Genomic DNA, 24,702 nt, shown 5'->3' with positions numbered 1-24,702 from the left:
GTCTGGAAACTTAGAAAAGTCCATGGCGTCCAAAAAGCGTCCCTTTATGTCAAAAGCGGTTTTAGACCAGCTAGAGAACAGCGATAGTAAATCAGAACTACTTGCAGAATTGAGTGATAATGATTTGTGGGGGAAATTTGTCATCAGACACTGAAAACGATTTTGCGACTTTGCTCAGCGATGTGCGAATTTGCCTCTGTATTTCAAATTTCAGTGTTTTTGGTTTAAAATATAAAAGATGCGGCGCTATAACACAAATATATGATTAAAACGTCCAAGATATCGGTATATAGTGGTTGGGTGACTAATGTGATCCCAAAAAATTATATCACAAGCAGAGTAACATGCGGTGCAAAACCAGTCTTTGTGACAATATCTCTTCTTCAAAGTGCTGCTTCCATGCAGTGAACGTGAAAAGGATAAGGCTGTGCACTCACCAGATGCACAGTGTAACTGCGCATTTAGAGATATAATATCTCCACTAGATCCACTGTGTAGCTTCAAAGGGTCAGGTCAAGCCAGATATTCCTCCACCCACTGGATGTTGCTAGTAATCCACGGTCTCTCTCTTAGGTGGCTCTATAGGTGATGAGTGACTGAATTCTAAGTACTATCCACTTGGAACTTTTTTCCATGTGGATAGTACTTAGAATTCAGTCACTCATCACCTATAGAGCCACCTAAGAGAGAGACCGTGGATTACTAGCAACATCCAGCGGGTGGAGGAATATCTGGCTTGACCTGACCCTTTGAAGCTACACAGTGGATCTAGTGGAGATATTATATCTCTAAATGCGCAGTTACACTGTGCATCTGGTGAGTGCACAGCCTTATCCTTTTCACGTTCACTGCATGGAAGCAGCACTTTGAAGAAGAGATATTGTCACAAAGACTGGTTTTGCACCGCATGTTACTCTGCTTGTGATATAATTTTTTGGGATCACATTAGTCACCCAACCACTATATACCGATATCTTGGACGTTTTAATCATATATTTGTGTTATAGCGCCGCATCTTTTATATTTTATGTTTTTGTAAGGTTTTTTGGTATCCTTTTTGATGCTGTGGCTGCTTTTATTTTCATAGCGCTCACAACTTCTTTTATAAGTGTTTTTGGTTTGATTATATTATTGAATTAAATGTATTATTATATTATTATTTTTTGTGATTATTAATTAAATTATAATTTATGATTTCGTGTTTCGAGTTTTATCATACCCGGAATGTTTACTAGACTCTTGTTCGAACAGATTTCAGTGAGTTATTCCTAAAAATTACAGCCTACAATAAAAAAACTACCTATTTCCATGCAAAAAAAATGGTACCGCTTTCGTCACCAAAAATTGGAAATAATCATACCGCCAAGGAGGTTAAAGATATGCAAAGGTTTAAATTGCTACGTGCTTGTAATTCAGTCAGTAGAGGAAGGGGGTCAGTTAGGCAGCACCTAAATGACGGACTGCACCTAAATGCCATGAATATGCCAACGTGTTGCATTGAGGTTTCAAAAGGAAGTAACTGCAAGCCCAGGAAAATAAGGTCTCTCTCTTCAGGCTAATAGAGGACATTGAGAAGTGCAGAGAGAAACTGCTAACGGGGGACCAAGCATATCTCATAAGACCGATGGATAGTACCACTACTGTTGGGCAGAGGAGAGAGATCAATTGTGGAAGGTTCTTCATCAGATTTCAGGTTAAAATTTTGCAGGATAAAAGTGAGGAAAAGAAAAATCTCCATTCTTGCCATCCCTTCTCCTAGGCAGATTCTCCTTCCTGTAAAACAGAAAAACAACAAATCATATTTTATAGCTTTGAATTTAGTTTTTGGCTCTGTTGTATTCAGTGCTGGAGCAGCAGTCTATTTCCTATGTCTGGCCAGCGTTTCCTAAGCCTTGTGTTAGATTGTTCCTGTCTGCATCTAGAAGAAGCTTCCAAAGATAGAGTAGGAAGGTCAGCCACTGAAGTTAAGTTAAATATTCCTATCACCAGATGGACACTCACTAATGTCTGGGACCAGGTGGAGACTGAGGTCATGTGAAGGATCAAACATTAAAAGATAAGTCCACCTTTGGAACATGTTACAAGTTCCACCCATTTTTAGGGTGGGACATGTAACATGCTCGCATAGTTGCAGCCATATCTGCCTCCCCCCTCCGCCCTCTGACAGACAATACGTGGAGAAGTCTTCCCGTACTATCTGTCAGATTTGAAAACAGCGTGGCCGTGTTGATCGATGTGTTTGAAACTGGTGTTTGGCACTGAGAGTCTCTGAACAGGTAAAGATAGACCTCCTGGGTTATTTATAGGGGTCTTTCAGGGAATAAGTGCTACATGGGCAAATCATAAGCAGCTCAAGCAACAGGTCAAAGACTAGAAATGGACTTTTAGCAGTCTGCCATCCATAGACAGCTTAGTGTTAATTTTTTGATGGGTGGATATTGCTCTTTGTTCTGTGTTGATAAAATTACATTCCATCCACAATTATAAACGAAACCTTCGGATGTACAGAATATTGGCAGCATAGTCTACCTTGAGAAGTACCATGGATTTTTAGTTAGGCATTACTTAAAGTGTAGCTAAATCCATAAACAAGAATATAACCTATTACAACTGACTAGTCCTCAGATGTAGTGGCTACATTAGTTTTCTTTTTTTAGGCTTTATTTCTCTTTGTTTTCACCTGTTGGTCTTCAACTGCCCCTAACAGACCAAGCTGTCAAGCACAAATGGCAGTTATAGTGTTGAGACAAACCATTTAGCAGTGACTAAGGTGCTTACCATGGTTAACTTTTAGGCCTCCTTTACACAGACTATTACTGGCACAATATAAATGTGAAAACTCTGCGTCAAAGATATAATAAATAGTTATGCAGCTGCAGTCACTAAACAAACTGTGGAGTGTGTAAAGAAACAAATATGTGTATGACCACGCTCAAAATCTCAAGTGTTAAACTACCTAAAAGAAGAAAAAGTGTTAAAATACTACTATATAAATTCTATCAACAAAATACTCACTTTCAAAATATTCTGCAACTCAATTCACAAACAAACAATGTGTCCATAATAATTTTTATTAGATCCAAATAAGTTCCTAATGTCCACCATCAGGTGCAATATGTGCAACAAAATCTTATATATATATATATATATATACCGTATTTTCCGGCGTATAAGACGACTGGGCGTATAAGACGCCTCCCCTACTTTTCCTGTTAAAATGTAGTGTTTGGGCTATACTCGCCGTATAAGACTACCCCTCTTCCAATGCACACCAGTGGGAAGAATCGTGCCCCATCATTAGTATCAGTGGGAGGAATAGTGCCCAGTCATTGGTGTCAGTGGGAGGAATAGTGCTCCATCATTGGTGTCAGTGGGAGGAATAGCACTCCATCATTGGTGTCAGTGGAAGGAATAGTGCCCCATCATTGGTGTCAGTGTGAGGAATCGTGCCCCATCATTGGTGTCAGTGGGGGGAATAGTGTCCCATCATTGGTGTCAGTGGGGGGTGGAATAGTGCCCCATGGTTGGTGTCAGTGGGGGGGGAATAGTGTCCCATCGTTGGTGTCAGTGGGGGGGGGGGGAAGTGCCCCATCGTCGGTGTCAGTGGGAGGAATAATGCCCCATCATTGGTATCGGTGACACCAATGATGGGGCACTATTCCTCCCACTGACACTTGCTGACCCCTGTTCAGTATGGTGCTGCTGCAGCAAGCATATATGGTTGCAGCAGCACCTGTGCACGGCACACTTACCTTCACTTGATTTTCGCGGGGCCGCTCGGCTCCGCCTCCTCCCCGGTGATTGGCCGCCTGTGTGCCTTTCCCAAGCTACAGTTTTGGGGGCCAATCACCGGTGAGGAGGCGGAGCCGAGCAGCCGCACGAACATCCAGTGGCCGAACTGAAGGAAGGAGCAGCTGTGCTTCCTGGACCGGATTGTCGTGGGACCGGAGCCAGGTAAGAAACAGAAGCCCCTGCCTACCCCTGTACTTAGTTTCACTTCCGTTGGAAGGGGGGGGAAGGCGGCGGCACCGCACCGCCCCCCTAAAAAGTGTCAGCATGCCGTATACCGGCGTATAAGACGACCCCCGACTTTTGAGAAGATTTTCAAGGGTCAAAAAGTCGTCTTATACGCCGGAAAATACGGTATATAATATTGTTTGCACAAATTTATTTCACTATATACTGTATATACAGTGTGTGTATTATATATAACATTTATTTTTTTTTTTTAACATATTGTACCTGATGGTGGACATTAAAGTGGTTGTAAAGGCTCAAGGTTTTTTACCTTCTGTGTGTGTAACCCCTCCTAACATTTCCCTGAGCCCCATCCCAATCCAGCAATGTCCATGAGAGCCTCTGTTCTCCGAGGACTTCCACTCCTGATTAGCTGATGCAGCAGGAACCATAGGCTCCCATTGCTGTCAATCAAAGCCAGTGAGCCAACCAGGAGAGGGAGGGGGCAGGGCCAAGCTGCGGCACTGTGTGTGAAAGGATACAGCTACTTGTTGTGGGGGACCCAAGAAGAGGAGGATCCAGGCTGCTCTGTGCAAAACCACTGCACAGAAAAGGGAAGTATGACATATTCGTTATTTTTAAAAAAGAAAAAAGTAGACTTTAGTATCACTTTAAGGAAAATGTTAATTTGGATTTAATAATAATTATTATGGACACATTGGGAACTGAGATTACAGACACACACTGGATTCAAGGGGCAAGAATCAGCAGATTTTTGTGGTTTGGATGACAGGTGTATGCGAAGAGCAGCGGTCACTCAGTCTGTACAAAATAATGACAGGCTAACAGTCACTATTCACATGTATCCAAACCCCAAGCAACTACCTGTGGTTAAAGGATGGATATCAAAGCTGGAAAGCATGGGGCTGCTTTACATCCTTCTGACCTAATAATGACCCTGTAAGGTAGTCTGTGTGTGCTGATGCTTAAGTGAATCACACAGCATACAGATAATGGTAAAAGAGAGTGAATATTCTGATTGTAGCACAGCTGCAGTGTGCTGGGGTGCATTAGTTGCTCACTGGTTGTTTCAAGTTGTTATCTGATTTTTTTTGGCAAAAGCTATCCACTTTTCTATCTCATACTTTATAGTTAATCATTTACTAGTGTAGTAGGTACAGCAGGATGTGCTCCTCTTAAATGTCTAAGACTGTAAATGTTTGGAACTGCATGTTTAGCCATGTCGCTCCGTTTTCTTCTATGCCTTCCCCCTATTCCCACCCTCCTTCTTCCATTGGGTCCAAACTGAAAGAAGGGAAGATGCTGCTGGGGAGAGCATGATGGGAGATGTAGTAACCCTACAGTTCCCTGGTGACAACAAAGCAGAAGGGAGGAGCAGAGGGAATCATAGTGCACTGCCTGAGAAAGTTCGGGGCAGACCTCTGGGGTCCAGCTGTCTGAAGTCTCAGCTACCAACACAGCCTGGGTGTCAGCTGTCGCCAGCAGGAATTGGAGCATAATTGTGCTCACCACTTTACCAGTCCCAACCTTCCTGAGAGAAGGACAAACATGATTGCTGGTTGTCTTCAGCCATTCGCTGGAGCTTGAGCCAATGATCCATGAGGGACCCCTCCTCCATCTGCAACAAACGCTGAGGTGCAGGACTGGTGCAAGGGTTATTCACCCATTGTCCACACTGTATGACCACTCATTGTTGCCACACATTCACTCTCTCTACAATCTAATAACTACCACAAGAAGCCTACCATAGACTTTTAGTTGACCTACTCATAGTTACATAGTTAGTCTGGCTGAAAAAAGACAAAAGTCCATCCAATTCAACCATTAAAAAAAAAAGTTATAATCCTATACCCACATTTGACCCGGAGGAAGGCAAAAAAAACCCAGCAAAGCATGATCCAATTTGCTCCTGCAAGGAACACAAATCCTTCCTGGTCCCGAGAGGCAATCGGATATTCCCTGGATCAACTTCACCTATAAATGTTAGTATCCAGTTATATTCTGTGTATCTAAGAAAGAATACAGGTCTTTTTTAAAGCTCCTTTGATCTGATTTTATATTGGATCTCTTACCATCTTCCTTTTGCCCTCCTGTTCAATCCACCATTACTCGGTGAACCTTCACCTCATTGTACCTTAACTGGGTGCAGGTCTTATGTCCCACACCCCACTGCAAGTGCACCACCTCTAAAGGGCCCCAGCGGCAGCCAGCAGAAGAAACCATTCAGAGACTGCCACTTCTACTTAATTTGTCTTAAGTCTCACCGGACATGAACAGTAGCCATACCTGTAGAAAATGGCATGAAAGCTTCATTCTTTTGAAAATGGTCCTTCTCATCCAGAAAACGATATGGGTCAAATATATATGGGTTATTAAAGTATTTTGGATCCTTCAAGACTGAAGTCAAAAGTGGGAAGACAGTTGTGCCCTAAATGGAGATAAGGAGAAAGAGACAGCAAAAAAACAGTGAGGTATTGATTATACTGACAGTTATTTCATGATCTGATAACCTGGTCAACATTGTGGCTGAGTAGTTAACACGCTAGCCACCCCAGAGACATTCGCTATGTTACTTGTTGTGGAGGTGCATAACAGAATTGGCAAAACTACCCTTTTGATCTGTTATGTGGCAGCAATTATTTACCAGCAGACAGTGACTATTACCTGCTACCTGGCCAACAATGCTGGTCAATAAAACTCATACTACCCCAAAATGTCTGCTAAAACTTACCTGTATGGGATCGCTACAGAATGGAGGGATATACTGTATTGTGCTGGCCTGGGGAGGGACTGTGTGACATCCGAGGGAAGAATGTTCTGAAACAGGGTATGGGAGAAGGGATCTGTGAGAGAAGCTTCTGGAAGAGGGTCGCTGAGAAAGACTTCAGGGAGGCATCCATTATATTGTTTAGTCAGATTCCTGTTTTTTCAGTGACTTAGGATAGCACGGGAGGGGGGGCTGCCAAAGTTTCCACTTGATTCTTCTGTATGTCTAGGACAGAGGAAAGCTGACTACTATATTTTAGGTGCCACATGGTCCCCTTATGGAAGTTCCTTGTGCTACAGTGACTGCCTTTCATATATCCAGCTTCAGGTCACTGTTTACAGTCAGAAGTTTCTAGGACAGGAACTCAAACATATGATTAATGTGACAGTCTAACATAGTGATCACATGATCGGGGGCCTCTGGCATTGACATCCCCTTAAAAGGCTGACTCATACAAAAAAGATCACAGTACATTGATTAAAAATAGTATAAATTATAATATCATTTTCCAATGCATTGGTAGGCCACAGGGGGTTCTCTTTTATTAATGATTTCTGCACGTAATCTACACCGTGGGACTTACAATTGAGAAGTAAAACTCAAATTGCTACAGAAGTAAAAACCCTCTGACCTTGGGAATGGTGTAGCCTCGGAAGCAGGTGGTTTGGGCAGCTGCATGAGGTGCACCTAGTGGCAAGATATCCCCAAATCTCTGTATCTCATGTATCACGGCATCCATAAATGGCATTTTACTCCGATCTTCCATAGATGGGCATCGATCTGGTCCAATCACCTGGTCTATTTCTTCCTGGACTTTAGCTGTAAAGAGATGAATAGATGTTAAGAAAGAAACTTTTATTTTTCAAGCCTAGTGCGTCCACAATCATTACACCTGCACTTTGGGATTAGGCGTTTGCCCCGTGTAATGGAAATGTTATTCAGTGTTTTTCATTGGAGCTGAAATGTAATATATATATACATATATATATATAAACAAAGTGCACTATCCTATAACATAATATACTAAAATGAGCTGCTGCAATAATACTTAAAGGTGATCCCACACTCAATACAATAAAATAAGAACAATAGTGTTGCTAACTCATAAAAGGAAAATCATTAAATAAGATATGTGACCAAAGTAGGATATAAGTAATTAGAAATGCAAAGTCCTTTTGTTGTGACAGCTCAACCCAATACTGAGCTTGAAAAAAATGTGCTTGAATAGAAAATATGCTCCACAACCACAACCGACAGTGCTCCACCGCAAATACCTGTAAGTGCACCTCTCCAGGTGAGAGAGAGAGAGCACGGCCTAGGCCTCACATCACTGCACTCCGCATTGTACTCACCACAGGGTCACATGACCGCACTGGCAGGAGAGATCATGTGGAAGTAGAATGGTTACCATATATAGCTCTTCCAGTTTTGTCTGAATATCTGAATATCTGAATATCTGGATAATGTCTGAATATCCAGAGCGACTTACCAGACTTACCTGAATATCCAGAGCTGCGACTTACACTTGTACAGTTAGCATGGCGGTGCTAGGTACCTGATGACCTGGCCCGGGTGAGGACAGCGCTGCATCCCTGGACAGGCGTCCAGAGACATTCTTGTGGTTCACATCTCCATACAAGACACTGAAGTACATCTTCTGGAGAAGATAGAAATGCCTACTTCTGGTTATCCTGATCACAGTTCTACTACACCTCTTCCTGGGAAAATACGTCTACTCCTTCCCAGCTGTGAGAATGATTACCTGCCTTGGGGTAATGTGAAGCCTGATGTTTCATCATCGTACTAGGAGGACATCTGTTACAGCAGTGACAGCCAGAATATCACCCCCATACCATTGACAACCAAGCAGGCGTCTGGGGGCATAGTGACACCTTGAAAGTCTGATGAGATATCTTAGTTCAGAAGCTGCCAACAACAGGACAGGTCCAACATACAGTATATGCATATGTATATGAGCGGGAGAAGACCGAAGACAGGCCGAAACCCCGGGGCAACCAACAGGTGGCGGTGCACTTAATTGCGGTGGAGCACTGTCAATTGGAGTTATGGAGCATATTTTCTATTCAAGCACATTTTTTTTTTCAAGCTCAATACTGGGTTGAGCTGTCACAACAAAAAGACTTTGCATTTCTAATTACTCATATCACGTTATTTAATATATATATATATATATATATATATATATATATATATATACACAGTGGGGCAAAAAAGTATTTAGTCAGCCACCAATTGTGCAAGTTCTCTCACTTAAAAAGATGAGAGAGGCCTGTAATTGGCATCATAGGTAGACCTCAACTATGAGAGACAAAATGAGAAAAAAATCCAGACAATCACATTGGCTAATTTGGAAAGAATTTATTTGCAAATTATGGTGGAAAATAAGTATTTGGTCAATATCAAAAGATCATCTCAATACTTTGTTATATATCCTTTGTTGGCAATGACAGAGGTCAAATGTTTCCTGGAAGTCTTCACAAGGTTGGCACACACTGTTGCTGGTATGTTGGCCCATTCCTCCATGCAGATCTCCTCTACAGCAGTGATGTTTTGGGGCTGTCGCTGGGCAACACGGACTTTCAACTCCCTCCAAAGGTTTTCTATGGGGTTGAGATCTGGAGACTGGCTAAGCCACTCCAGGACCTTGAAATGCTTCTTACGAAGCCACTCCTTTGTTGCCCGGACGGTATGTTTGGGATCATTGTCATGTTGGAAGACCCAGCCACATTTCATCTTCAATGCCCTTGCTGATGGAAGGAGGTTTGCACTCAAAATCTCACGATACATGGCCCCATTCATTCTGTCCTGTACATGGATCAGTCGCCCTGGTACCTTTGCGGAGAAACAGCCCCAAAGCATGATGTTTCCACCCCCATGCTTCACAGTAGGTATGGTGTTCTTTGGATGCAACTCAGCATTCTCTCTCCTCCAAACACGACGAGTTGTGTTTCTACCAAACAGTTCTATTTTGGTTTCATCTGACCATATGACATTTTCCCAAACCTCTTCTGGATCATCCAAATGCTCTCTAGCAAACTTCAGACGGTCCGGACATGTACTGGCTTAAGCAGGGGGACACAACTGGCACTGCAGGATCTGAGTCCCTGGCGGTGTAGTGTGTTACTGATGGTAGCCTTTGTTACGTTGGTCCCAGCTCTCTGCAGGTCATTCACTAGGTCCCCCCGTGTGGTCCTGGGATTTTTGCTCACCGTTCTTGTGATCATTTTGACCCCACGGGGTGAGATCTTGCGTGGAGCCCCAGATCGAGGGAGATTATCAGTGGTCTTGTATGTCTTCCATTTTCTAATTATTGCTCCCACAGTTGATTTGTTCACACCAAGCTGCTTGCCTATTGCAGATTCAGTCTTCCCAGCCTGGTGCAGGTCTACAATTTTGTTTCTGGTGTCCTTCGACAGCTCTTTTGTCTTCACCATAGTGGAGTTTGGAGTGTGACTGTTTGAAGTTGTGGACAGGTGTCTTTTATACTGATAACAAGTTCAAACAGGTGCCATTGATACAGGTAATGAGTGCAGGACAGAGGAGCCTCTTAAAGAAGAAGGTACAGGTCTGTGAGAGCCAGAAATCTTGCTTGTTTGTAGGTGACCAAATACTTATTTTCCACCATAATTTGCAAATAAATTCTTTCCAAATCAGCCAATGTGATTGTCTGGATTTTTTTTCTCATTTTGTCTCTCATAGTTGAGGTCTACCTATGATGCCAATTACAGGCCTCTCTCATCTTTTTAAGTGGGAGAACTTGCACAATTGGTGGCTGACTAAATACTTTTTTGCCCCACTGTATATATATATTTATTATCTCCTCTTTTACCCCCTCCCCCAGTAAATATGCAATTAAACATTTTCAAGCAAATCGTTTTATTTTCAATAAATACCTCTTTTGAGACCCTGTGATATCATCACTGGGTCTGTCTTCTGGGCCTTGTTCTGAGGTTGGTGAGAGGGTCCAACATGCTTCTGTAAATGTTGCAACACCCATCCCTGAATCATCTTTACAGAGCGTTATAGGAAGTGCACATCCCTGGTATTCCTTTAAGGTCTCATACTCCTCCCTGCTGCCTAATGGGTGTTGTAGACTTTTGTAATGCAATATGCTTGTAGGCAGGTGCCTACTAAGTGGCAGTTATGTTTTTTTTATTGTTATGCCCAGGGCTGTCTTAATAAATAAATTAGGCATCCTCGCCCCCTCCTCACTCCCAAAAAACATTCCAAATATGGGAGAAGAGGCTGGGAGGAGGAGGAGCAGCAGATCCAAACGGAAGTGGGTTGCTACTACCTATCAAATGTATTAGGTTTAAAGCATATAAGCTCACTATGCCCAACTAGCAATCTCCATCTTCTTATAAGCAAAAATCCAATTCCAAAAATGTCGGCAACAGGAGAATACAAAAATCTTCTTTATTGCATAAAGTAAAAATATTACATGGCAAATTTAATCTAACCCGTTTCATTCTAAAAACAGACCTTATTCATAGCTAGCTGGAGATGGAAAAGCAGAACTAGCAATCTCCATCTTATAAGTACAAATCCAATTCCAAAAATCTCGGCAACAGGTGAATACAAAAATCTTCTTTATTGCAAAAAGGAGTAAAAATATCCCATGGCAAATTTACTCTAACCCGTTTCATTCTAAAAACAGACCTTATTCATAGCTAGCTGGAGTAGGAAAAGCAGAACTTCCCCATTTTGGGTGAAGTTCTACATTAATCATGCATAACTAAGGGGATGCTATGAATGTGTTCTTTCATATAAAGCTTGGAAACAAAATGATTGATGGCAGAGAAAGCTAATGAGAGGTGTGGCAACAACAGTATGGATCATTGCGAAAGGGGATTGTAGATGATTGAAGTCTTGCAGACAGGAAATGAAGATAGATGCTGCAGCTCCAAAGGTTTATATTGTGGAGATGCAAGATTGTAGGGAATTCAGAGTAATCAGTTTCAGCAGAGAAAAGGACTAGCTACAAATTTTGAAAAAAGCTGGATTTCAGCTTTAGGTATTTGTCATTTGCAGCTAGATCAGTCATAGGAAAATAACTAAATCCTGACTAGCCTCTCATACCTAGGATGTCCGGATGCTTGAGCAAAATCCTCAAACCAAGTCTTATTGTTGTACTTGTGGTTTCAGTCCCGGCAAAGAATAAATTCATCACTGTGACAAACAAGTTTTCAAAGTGAAACTCTGTGTTGGGATTATCCTTCTCCTGAGAACAAAGCAGAAATAACATACTAAAAACTTTGAGGAAGAATTCCAGCTTTGGCAATTTTTACATAGTTACAGTACATTGGTTCAGCTTGGTGTGTCTGTGCCATATCTATGGGATCCCCTTGGAGGCTGGGAATTGCTTGTTTGCCGAGTGGCTATGAACACAAAGAGTTTGCTTGTTCGGCATGGGTGCCATTCATGAAACACTTTTAAATTACTTAATGAATGTAAAGCTTTCTCTAATGGGATGAGGTGGGGAACTGACATCGCAATCTCCACTTCGATCAATTAGAGAACACTTTGCATTCATTGAGAATGTGTATGTTCTCTGTATGTCGCCCATATCACTGTAGAAGCCGTTCAGTTTAGGGGTGTCTTTTTTAAAGATTTATTGCAAAAGTTGAACATGAGGGGGAAGATGGATGATGATGAAGGATAATTCAAAAGCACAAGCAGGTACAGAAGGACAGATTCTCAATAAATTCCTTTAGTAACAACCTTAAGTATTAACATTGTAAATAATTAAATAACACATGGAAGTGCCATGCAGTTTAAAGGTGTTGGATAAACCACACAAATCACATGATAAACAAAAGCGACAGACTGTTCAAATTCAGTGTTACAAATTCCAGACAGTGATAAGTCCCCTTGCCACCAACAAATTTGCACACTCTGCAGTGTTTTTGTTTGAGTGTTTTTGTTGTGCCACATTAGGATTGCTGTGCTCCATCAATTTCCAAACACAATTGATCTTCGGTGTCTTCCCCTTGGGTGTGCTCACACACCAGAAATAGTTGTGACCTCTTACATATGTAAGAAAAGTCACAAAAATGCTCCAGAAATACAATATCTTCTCCTTTTCCCCTCAGCTAGTAAGTCTGCACTGCCAAGAAACCTCAAGTAACCTTCCAAAATGTTGCCAATATCTCCCTTCCCAATGAGTCAAGAGAGATGCAATCATTGAGGGGATCTCCATTTTGTAGCCAATTTATTAAAATTGTTTAAAATTAAACAGGAAGCCATTTCTGATGATGTCCTATGATGAAATGTGTTGGGCTTGGCTAAGGTCCATTATGTTCCACTCAGTAAAACTCACCCTTGCACCCAGTAAGCAGCGAGTGGAAAGGTGTTCTTGACAGAGATTTTGCTGGAAATCGGGTGCTTGTTTGAGGTACAGTGGAATGTGAATGTGTCAGGGACCATCGCGACGCATGGGTCTGCACATGCGTAGGTGTCTGTCAAGACATGCAGGCATCAGGGCACTAGGACCCAGGCGCACCCGTCGCCTATGACGGTGCTGTGCAGGCACTAGGACCTAGGCTGCACCTGTCAGGTGCAGGGCGGGCTACTTAAATCAGCCCTGCACAGACACAAGTTGCCCTATGGTCTGATCTGGTTCCTGTGTTCCCGTTGTTTGAGATTTGTTGCTGACCTGCCTGGACCTGACCTCTGCTGACTTCTCCTGCTCTGACCCCTGGCTAAGTTTGACCTCTCTTTTGGATATCCCTACCTGATCTGAACTACTGGTACCGACCCCGGCGAGTGACCTGACTATTCTTCTGCCTGCTGCCTTGTACCACGCTGACCCCTCTGTTACCGACCTGGCCCGTTTGACCACGCTATTGCTCAGCTATCCATCCGACCCGCACAGATTAGCTGCTACTCTCCAGACCTGTCTGCCTCTTCACGTCAGGCTCTCTACCTGTCATTACCTCTGGTGATTCCTCTACCTCAGGTGGGTGTACTCAGGGGCCGCGACCTGGTCACTGTCCTCTCCAAGCTTATCCCCACCATCAGGGGCTCTGGTGAACAAGCGGACTGGGGCTTAGACTCTGCGCCCTGGGGAATCCTGTCCTGGGGACTGCTAGAGTACACCAGGTGGTCCATAACAGAATGTTCTAACTTGTAATTTTCAACAATTTTTAATAAATATGATTACGCTATGGAGATCCCTTCTCTGATTGTATCTCTCTGAGCTCCTTGGGAGGGAAAGATTGGCAATATATTGGAATATTACTGGGGGTTTCTTGGCAGTGTGGACCCATTAGATGAGGAGAGAAGGCGAGAGTTTTTGTGACTTTTCATATATATACATATACATGCAGGTTAGGGCAGCACACACCCTGCATAGAACTTGATCCTTCAGGTGCAGAGCAGACAATGGAAATCACCCAAAACTCCAATATATAACTCCAATATATAGAAAAATGAAAAAAAGTGCAATCTGCAGCACCTTGTAAATTTAGGAGAGTTAAAAGCTCATCAAACAAACATCAAAATAATGTTTTGGACCTGTTAAGATCCTTCATCAGGTATAACAAACTTGAAAAAGCAGGTTCTCTCATTGACTGAAAATCAGCAACACTTGAATCATCTCAACTCAAAACATAATATCTCCCCCACATAGACAATCCACATGGACATTTAAGGATATAGATTACATATGACATCTATACAATCCCTTAATGTCAATAGATTTTCCTGAATAGGGATGTGTAAACGAGGTGCTCCTGATCATACTGGAAGGCCTCTTGAAATAAGGTGAACCCATCAGCAGATCCGCTTGCTCAGTGTGGGATCTGTCTGCTGGTCCCCGCTGAGCAAGGGGATGACAGGTCCATGTCTGTTCTGCATAAGAAGAGTGGCCATGGACACAATCCACTGTCCTCTATGGGCAGCCAGATGGAAATGGATCCCCATCCGCCACTTTTTGTCAGATCAGATTGGACGCGTGAAAGCGACTGTACACAGGATAAGCAGGGGAAAAAACATTTCTTTTTGGACCTATAAACATTAGTACTCCCATCACCTTCTCACTCTGAAATTCAGATTTAATAATCATATTCTTAATAATTCTACCCCTCCTATAAAATTACATGGGGGGTTTAAATTCCTCAATATCAGGAAAAGCCTCTCTAAGAATTCTGCAGTGTTTTCTAATTACTGAATAAACATGTGCAGAATAGGAATGATACTGTGTAACAACAGGAATTCTTTTATTCATCTGTACTGTCTGCTCACTCTCCTATCAGTTTACAAATTCTGTACTCTCATGGATTATTTCTCATGGATAATATCAGCTTCTCATGGGTTATTTGCTGTGCCGGATAACCCATACTGTATCTCCAAATATGGAGAATTCTTAGAGAGGCTTTTCCTGATATTGAGGAATTTAAAAGGCGCACGAGACCCACATGTGAAAAGGACACTTGGAAAACTGACGCATTTCGAAGAGCGATCTCCTCTTCATCAGAACCTACGAGGTAGAAGGATGAAAAGGAGATCACTCTTCGAAACAAGTCAGCCATTTACAAGTGTCCTTTTCACATGTGGGACTCGCGCGCCTTTTCAGACCATGGACCATTGTTGGTCATGATATGCCTGTTTACATTTGTCGTTTGTGAGTATACATCTACTATTTGTTACAATTACATTTTTTATTGAGGTAATGTGCAAGACTTGTGTGCCCTTTTATTTTCTTATTTTCTAGTGCCATATTGGGCTACCCCAGCCCTTAGGGGGCTGCACAGTATTGCCGTATTGGTTTGAATGCTAAGGTCTGTGAAGACTTTTCAACATATGCCTCATCCGGTCCTTTCAGCGCAGGAGATTTTTCATTCTTTTCTTCTTTGCCCAATTAAGATTTATGGTATTTTATCACATGCCACGACTGAAGAGAGGGGGAAACGGAGTTAAAACTAAAACAGAAGAAAGTGAGGTAGATTTCACAACTAAATACAATTTATCCTACGGGGTTGAATTAGGATTATGAATTACACCTGTTTTTATAAATATTTTGTTTATATATATATATATATATATATATATATATATATATATATTTTTTTTTTTTTTTTTTTTTTTAAATGTCTTTATTTATACGGTTAGCACTTCTGCCTGGCAGTACTAGGGCTGTTGGTTTGAATCCCAACCACGGCACCACCTGCCTGGAGTTTGCATGTTCTTCCTGTACCTGCGTGGGTTTTCTCCGGGTACTCCGGTTTCCTCCCACACGCCAAAGACATGCTGGTAGGTGAATTGGATCCTGTCTAAATTGGCCCTAGTACGTGTATGAATGTGAGTTAGGGACCTTAGATTGTATGCCCCTTGAGGGTGAGGGACTGATGTGAATGTACAATATATATGTAAAAGCGCTGCGTAAAATTGATGGCGCTATATAAGTACCTGAAATAAATAATAAATAAACCACGGCATCACCTGCCTGGAGTTTGCATGTTCTCCCTGTGCCTGTGTGGGTTTCCTTTGGGTACTTTGGTTTCCTCCCACACTCCAAAGACATGCTGGTAGGTTAATTGGATCCTGTCTAAATTGTCCCTAGTATGTGTATGTATGAATGTGAGTTAGGGACCTTAGATTGTACGCCCCTTGAGGGTTAGGGACTGATGTGAATGTACAATATAATGTAAAGTTCTGCGTAAACTGATGGCACTATACAACTACCTGTAATAAATAATAATAATAAATAAAATATTCTCCTCTGACATCAACAAGACATTTTTGTCGATTCAACTGGCGCTCATTGGACATTTTCTCTTTTTTAGACCATTCTCTGTAAACCCTAGAGATGGTTGTATGTGAAAATCCCAGTAGATCAGCAGTTTTTGAAATGCTCAGACCAGCTTGTCTGGCACCAACAACCATTCCATCTGCAAAGTCACTTAAATCCCCTTTCTTCCCCAGTCTGATGCTCGGTTTGAACTTCAGCAAGTCATCTTTTACCACATCCAGATTCCTAAATGCAATAAGTTGCTGCCATGTGATTGGGTGATTAGCAATTTGTGTTACCAAGCAATTGAACAGGTGTACCTTATAAAGTGGCCAGTGAGTGTATAGTCCCTGCATCACTGTTGACTGTCATACCACATAAAGTGGTTGCATGACCTCTACATTCATTTTATTTAAAAAGGGGGTATTTAGCTAGAAAATTTGGATAAATAAAGATTGTGCTTTTTCGGGGATAGGGAAGGGAATTGGAGGAAACAATTACTTTGATGACTGGTGTTCTACGTGAAACCTATTTTTTGGATTGGGTCTGGAAAGATTAGCACTAGAGATGAGCGAATCGAACTAGGCGAAGTGGAATTCGTTTCGAATATTAGGAAAATTTCGAAATTTTTCCTAAAATGGCGGCGACATGTGCGGCGACGGAGCGGGGATCTCTGGGAAGGCGCGCAGACAAGGCGCGCTGACCCATAATGCATTCATTCATGACATGTGATCGCATTAGCCAATCAGCAGCCAGCCAGCCAGCACTGTGTAATGGTCGAGCTATAAATTGCGGCCATTTTAGAATTCTCCATTAGCCTCCAGTCATTCAAGAGAGGCAGACCTGTCTGTGTAACAGAATCGTTACTTAGGGACACAGAACCGTTACTTAGGGACACAGATCCGTTACTTAGGGACACAGAACCGTTACTTAGGGCCACAGAATCGTTACTTAGGGACACAGAACCGTTACTTAAGGACACAGAACCGTTACTTAGGGACACAGATTTGTTACTCAGGGACAGACACAGAATTGTTACTCAGGGACAGACACAGAATTGTTGCTCAGGGACAGACACAGAATTGTTACTCAGGGACAGACACATAATTGTTACTGAGGGACACAGAATTGTTACTTAGGGACACAGATTTGTTACTGAGGGACAGACACAGAATTGTTACTCAGGGACAGACACAGAATTGTTACTCAGGGACAGACACAGAATTGTTACTGAGGGACACAGAATTGTTACTGAGGGACACAGAATTGTTACTGAGGGACACAGAATTGTTACTCAGGGACAGACACAGAATTGTTACTCAGGGACAGACACAGAATTGTTACTGAGGGACACAGAATTGTTACTTAGGGACACAGATTTGTTACTCAGGGACAGACACAGAATTGTTACTCAGGGACAGACACAGAATTGTTACTCAGGGACAGACACAGAATTGTTACTGAGGGACACAGAATTGTTACTGAGGGACACAGAATTGTTACTGAGGGACAGACACAGAATTGTTACTCAGGGACAGACACAGAATTGTTACTCAGGGACAGACACAGAATTGTTACTCAGGAACAGACACAGAATTGTTACTCAGGGACAGACACAGAATTGTTACTGAGGGACACAGAATTGTTACTGATGGATACAGAATTGTTACTCAGGGACAGACACAGAATTGTTACTGAGGGACACAGAATTGTTACTGAGGGACACAGAATTGTTACTCAGGGACACAGAATTGTTACTGAGGGACACAGAATTGTTACTGAGGGACACAATTGTTACTCAGGGACACAGAATTGTTACTGAGGGACACAGAATTGTTACTCAGGGACACAGAATTGTTACTCAGGGACAGACACAGAATTGTTACTGAGGGACAGAGAATTGTTACTGAGGGACACAGAATTGTTACTCAGGGACACAGAATTGTTACTCAGGGACAGACACAGAATTGTTACTCAGGGACAGACACAGAATTGTTACTGAGGGACACAGAATTGTTACTCAGGGACACAGAATTGTTACTGAGGGACACAGAATTGTTACTCAGGGACACAGAATTGTTACTCAGGGACAGACACAGAATTGTTACTGAGGGACACAGAATTGTTACTGAATGACACAGAATTGTTACTCAGGGACAGACACAGAATTGTTACTGAGGGACACAGAATTGTTACTGAGGGACACAGAATTGTTACTCAGGGACACAGAATTGTTACTCAGGGACAGACACAGAATTGTTACTGAAGGACACAGAATTGTTACTTAGGGACACAGATTTGTTACTGAGGGACAGACACAGAATTGTTACTCAGGGACAGACACAGAATTGTTACTGAGGGACACAGAATTGTTACTGAGGGACACAGAATTGTTACTGAGGGACACAGAATTGTTACTGAGGGACACAGAATTGTTACTCAGGGACAGACACAGAATTGTTACTCAGGGACAGACACAGAATTGTTACTGAGGGACACAGAATTGTTACTTAGGGACACAGATTTGTTACTCAGGGACAGACACAGAATTGTTACTCAGGGACAGACACAGAATTGTTACTCAGGGACAGACACAGAATTGTTACTCAGGGACAGACACAGAATTGTTACTCAGGGACAGACACAGAATTGTTACTGAGGGACACAGAATTGTTACTCAGGGACAGACACAGAATTGTTACTCAGGGACAGACACAGAATTGTTACTCAGGGACAGACACAGAATTGTTACTCAGGAACAGACACAGAATTGTTACTCAGGGACAGACACAGAATTGTTACTGAGGGACACAGAATTGTTACTGATGGACACAGAATTGTTACTCAGGGACAGACACAGAATTGTTACTGAGGGACACAGAATTGTTACTGAGGGACACAGAATTGTTACTCAAGGACACAGAATTGTTACTGAGGGACACAGAATTGTTACTGAGGGACACAATTGTTACTCAGGGACACAGAATTGTTACTGAGGGACACAGAATTGTTACTCAGGGACACAGAATTGTTACTCAGGGACACAGAATTGTTACTCAGGGACAGACACAGAATTGTTACTGAGGGACAGAGAATTGTTACTGAGGGACACAGAATTGTTACTCAGGGACACAGAATTGTTACTCAGGGACAGACACAGAATTGTTACTCAGGGACAGACACAGAATTGTTACTGAGGGACACAGAATTGTTACTCAGGGACACAGAATTGTTACTCAGGGACACAGAATTGTTACTCAGGGACAGACACAGAATTGTTACTGAGGGACACAGAATTGTTACTGAATGACACAGAATTGTTACTCAGGGACACAGAATTGTTACTCAGGGACAGACACAGAATTGTTACTGAGGGACACAGAATTGTTACTGAGGGACACAGAATTGTTACTCAGGGACACAGAATTGTTACTCAGGGACACAGAATTGTTACTCAGGGACAGACACAGAATTGTTACTGAGGGACACAGAATTGTTACTGAGGGACACAGAATTGTTACTCAGGGACACAGAATTGTTACTCAGGGACAGACACAGAATTGTTACTGAGGGACACAGAATTGTTACTGAGGGACACAGAATTGTTACTCAGGGACACAGAATTGTTACTCAGGGACACAGAATCGTTGAATTAAAGAGTATGTCAGACAACATGCAGAGGAGTGGCAGAGGAGGCAATGTTTTAGGAGCGAGCAGACGTGGCAGCAGAGAAAGGGGTCGAGGCAGCACTAGTCGCAGCCAGAGGCCAGTGCTCCCGGTGTCATCCAGCGGTCGTGTCTCCACTGACAACCCTGCATCGATTGGTTGGCTCGGTCGTCTTCCTCTTCCCAGGTCACCTCTGACACCTACAGCCAACGGTCGGTATGTACGTCAGACACAACCGTTAGTTGGCATGGCCCGGGAGCAAGCCCACTGAAATCACGTGTCCTCTACCTGCCCCTGTCCTTTGCTGTTCCCTCACCAAGCGAAGTATCGCATGCTGTGGGCTCAGCCCCACTGTACAGTGAGGAAGAGCTAACAGAGGGCGGTCAGGAACGGGGGGAGACATCCGCCTCTTCAGCAGCCAGGCGAAGAAGTACTGGCGAGGAGAGTGGCTCGGTAGCCGGTCTAGAGACAGCTCTGTCTCCTGACCCACACGCAGCCGAGGGGGCTAGTAGTGAGGCGGATACCCTGTCATAGGTTGCTGGCAGATTACGGGCATCTCCCATTGCTGCTGCCAGGCCCCTAATCTGCCATGGGCCCCTGTACCGCCTCCTCATGCTGCTGCCAGGTCCACAGTGTCTCATGGGTCCCTGTACGGCCTCCCATTGCTGCTGTCTCCATCGTCACACTCTGCCATGTGCCACTTTCAGGTCTCCTCACACTGCTGCTGGGTTCCATTTTGTCATAGGTTGCTGGCAGATTATGGGCCTCCCATTGCTGCTGCCAGGCCCCTAATCTGCCATGGGCCCCTGTACCGCCTCCTCATGCTGCTGCCAGGTCTACAGTGTCTCATGGGTCCCTGTACGGCCTCCCATTGCTGCTGTCTCCATCGCCACACTCTGCCATGTGCCACTTTCAGGTCTCCTCACACTGCTGCTGGGTTCCATTTTGTCATAGGTTGCTGGCAGATTACGGGCGTCTCCCATTCCTGCTGCCAGGCCCCTAATCTGCCATGGGCCCCTGTACCGCCTCCTCATGCTGCTGCCAGGTCCACAGTGTCTCATGGGTCCCTGTACCGCCTCCCATTGCTGCTGTCTCCATCGCCACACTCTGCCATGTGCCACTTTCAGGTCTCCTCACACTGCTGGTGGGTTTCCATTTTGTCATAGGGTGCTGTATGGCCTCCCATTGCTGCTGCCAGGCCCGTAATCTGCCATGGGCCCCCGTACCGACTCCTCATGCTGCTGCCAGGCCCGTAATCTGTCATGGGCCCCTGTTGTCGCTTGTTGGCATATTCCGCTCGTTCAGATACTCCTTTTCCTGCTACTCCTCTTCACGGATTCCGTCAGCAGTCTTTCTTGGAATCCGTTTCCAAGAGACAACAGTTTGCGAGCACGCACCCGACGGTGCAGAAGCTGAACGTCCTCCTGTCCAAGTTGCTGCTGCCAGGCCTGTAATCTGTCATGCGCCCCTGTACCGCCTCCTCATGCTGCTGCCAGGTCCAGAGTGTGTCATGGGTCCCCGTACCGACTCCTCATGCTGCTGCCAGGCCCGTAATCTGTCATGGGCCCCTGTACCGCCTCCTCATGCTGCTGCCAGGTCCAGAGTGTGTCATGGGTCCCTGTACGGCCTCCCATTGCTGCTGCCAGGCCCGTAATCTGCCATGGGCCCCCGTACCGACTCCTCATGCTGCTGCCAGGCCCGTAATCTGTCATGGGCCCCTGTACCGCCTCCTCATGCTGCTGCCAGGTCCAGAGTGTGTCATGGGCCCCCGTACCGACTCCTCATGCTGCTGCCAGGCCCGTAATCTGTCATGGGCCCCTGTACCGCCTCCTCATGCTGCTGCCAGGTCCAGAGTGTGTCATGGGTCCCTGTACGGCCTCCCATTGCTGCTGTCTCCATCGCCACACTCTGCCATGTGCCACTTTCAGGTCTCCTCACACTGCTGGTGGGTTCCATTTTGTCATAGGGTGCTGTATGGCCTCCCATTGCTGCTGCCAGGCCCGTAATCTGCCATGGGCCCCCGTACCGACTCCTCATGCTGCTGCCAGGCCCGTAATCTGTCATGGGCCCCTGTACCGCCTCCTCATGCTGCTGCCAGGTCCAGAGTGTGTCATGGGTCCCTGTACGGCCTCCCATTGCTGCTGTCTCCATCGCCACACTCTGCCATGTGCCACTTTCAGGTCTCCTCACACTGCTGGTGGGTTCCATTTTGTCATAGGGTGCTGTATGGCCTCCCATTGCTGCTGCCCCTACCGCCACACTGTGGCTCCACACTCTGGTTTTGGCCCCGTGACTGCCCAAATGAGTGAAGTGTGCAGTGATTCTAAGATCGACGGCACTCATCTGCATGTCATACTGACTGACAGTATTATTTCTCTTCCCCAGCAGACTCCAAGGGCATTTAAATTAAAGGTACAGTGTTCTGCACTAATATAAAGGCTCTCTGAAGCCTAGAAACACCCTTTTATAAGTTAAATTCGCAGCGAATATATTCGACTCGAATCAATTTTTTTCCACGAATTCGCCGAATCAGTCGAATCGAATTTTTGAATAATTCGCTCATCTCTAATTAGCACCACTATCATGATTGTATTGCTGTCTGTGACCTTACTGGGGAATTCCCCCCTTACTTTCTGTCTCTGACAAGAATACAAACTTGAAAGACAAGAATTTGAAGGATAGAATTTCAAACCCTTTTCCACACTATTCGAATCAAAGAAAAACAACATTTTACCGAGAGATAAACTTTCAAAATTAAGAAAGTCCATGGCTTTGTTATTATTATTATTATTATACAGTATTTATAAAGCGCCAATGGTTCGCTCAGCGCTGTACATTACAAAGGGGGACAGAACATGTGACAGAACAATACCAATACAATGCAAAACACGAGGGGATTGAGGGCCCTGCTCTTTCGAACTTACAATCTAGGAGGGAGGGGATGGTGGTACAGGAGGAGATAGCTGTGGGGGATGGAGTGGTAGGAAGAGTGGAGGAGGTCGGCAGGTTAGCAGGGGGTGGGGTAGGTTTCCCTGAAGAGGTGGGTTTTCAGGGTGTGCCTAAAGGAGAGGAGAGTTGGTGATAATCTGATGGGTTGGGGCAGGGAGTTCCAGAGGATGGGTGACACCCTGCAGAAGTCCTTGAGGCGGGAATGGGAGGAGGAGACCAGGGAACTAGAGAGAAGGAGGTCTTGTGAGGAGCGGAGTGTGCGTACTGGGCGGTACTTGGATATTAGATCAGTGATGTAGTACGGGGCAGTATGGTGGACAGCTTTGTACAAACTATACATACTATACTGTTATGAAGCTATTGGAAGCATCTTGAAAGTTTGACATTTTAAGGTATCAGTTACCTCTTTTATGTGCTTCTATCTATGGCACATAGTACAACATTCTGCTATTCTGCTATTGTCTGCAATAGGCTACAGCTATCTACAGACAACTAATACATGATCCTGAATATGCTGATTAATTGCTATGAGAAACCAAAAAAAACTTCATATCTACATTTTTGTATGACAAAACCTAGTGGAATGTGATTTGTAACAGAGCAAATCTTACCTCTTCCATCTTTATGAGGAAACAGTCAATAAAATCCCTGGGACAGTTCTGGTCCAGGGTTTCTTGATGCTCCTTGACCTTATCCATTACAAATCCTTTCAAAGTGAAGATATTTTTCAATGCCTTTTGATGAGGTCCAGGCATATGGCGGAAAAGGTTTGGGAAAGCATTTAGTAGCTGCAATAAGAATAACCAATTATAAACTCTCTCTATATGCATGACAAAAGCACATTAAAATATCTTTTCACTTAGCAACTGAAATTTTTTTGTTTGAGTTGGGTTATCTTTAGGAGTGCATAAATGTGTTTTATGCACATTTTCATATACATTCGGCCTACTCAGAACCACCGGAATATATCTATTATCTAACTTATAGTTTGTTCAGGCTCATCATTATGTAAGACTCAATTCTCAAAGAGTGGAAGACTTCCATGACTTTAAATACATGTGCCTCTAGTATGGGGGCTCTTAAAATTTGTAGAGTTAGGAACTGCAGAAAATCAGGATGCCGTGATGAGGCTCTGTAGCTTAAGAATGTACAGGGGCGGACTGACCATCTGGAAACTCGGGCACTGCCCGAGGGCCCGGGTTCAGTAGGGGGCCCCATGAGATGCCCCTGGTACCTTTTTTATAGGCTTTTTTGCGTTTGGGCAAGGACACAGGGGCCCCATGATCCCCTATTGCCCGGGGGCCCCATGAGTTGTCAGTCCGCCCCTGAGCATGTATTTGCAAATGTGTGCTAACTAAACCCCTGTTTTTAACACATACTGTTAGAAAGGTTAATTCAGTTTGTTTGCAGGCTGGTTGGCAAATTGAGCTGCAAATTTTTCTCTTTTGTTGTTTGACATGCGTTGCACTTTCATGTGCTCCTTGGTGTGAAGGCCAGTTATAGACTGGGGTAGTGGCCATTTTTTTACTGTTGAATTGTTGGTGAGGGGGCTGGACACCTTAGCTGCCATTGTGCTACATGCTGGGTGTCC

General features: G+C 43.9%; 1 protein-coding gene across 1 annotated transcript in view; it reads right to left on the bottom strand.

Moving 5' to 3' along the window:
• Positions 1 to 997: 997 nt before the first annotated feature.
• Positions 998 to 24,702, bottom strand: part of LOC149445107 (cytochrome P450 2C8-like) — a 41,964-nt gene continuing 18,259 nt past the window's right edge. The window contains exons 6-10 of the mRNA XM_089654156.1: positions 23,723 to 23,899; positions 11,846 to 11,987; positions 7,377 to 7,564; positions 6,265 to 6,406; positions 998 to 1,773 (exon numbers count right to left, since the gene is read on the bottom strand). Coding sequence (XP_089510282.1) covers positions 1,592 to 1,773; positions 6,265 to 6,406; positions 7,377 to 7,564; positions 11,846 to 11,987; positions 23,723 to 23,899 — 831 coding nt within the window. The 3' untranslated portion in view covers positions 998 to 1,591. The remainder of the gene's footprint in view (positions 1,774 to 6,264; positions 6,407 to 7,376; positions 7,565 to 11,845; positions 11,988 to 23,722; positions 23,900 to 24,702) is intronic.

The sequence above is a fragment of the Staurois parvus genome, unplaced genomic scaffold (genome assembly GCF_062004578.1).
Source record: "Staurois parvus isolate SC_StPar_1 unplaced genomic scaffold, SC_StPar_1.0 ptg000746l, whole genome shotgun sequence".
In the NCBI taxonomy this organism is placed as follows: Eukaryota; Metazoa; Chordata; class Amphibia; order Anura; family Ranidae; genus Staurois; species Staurois parvus.
This window is presented reverse-complemented; position numbering and strand designations above follow the sequence as displayed.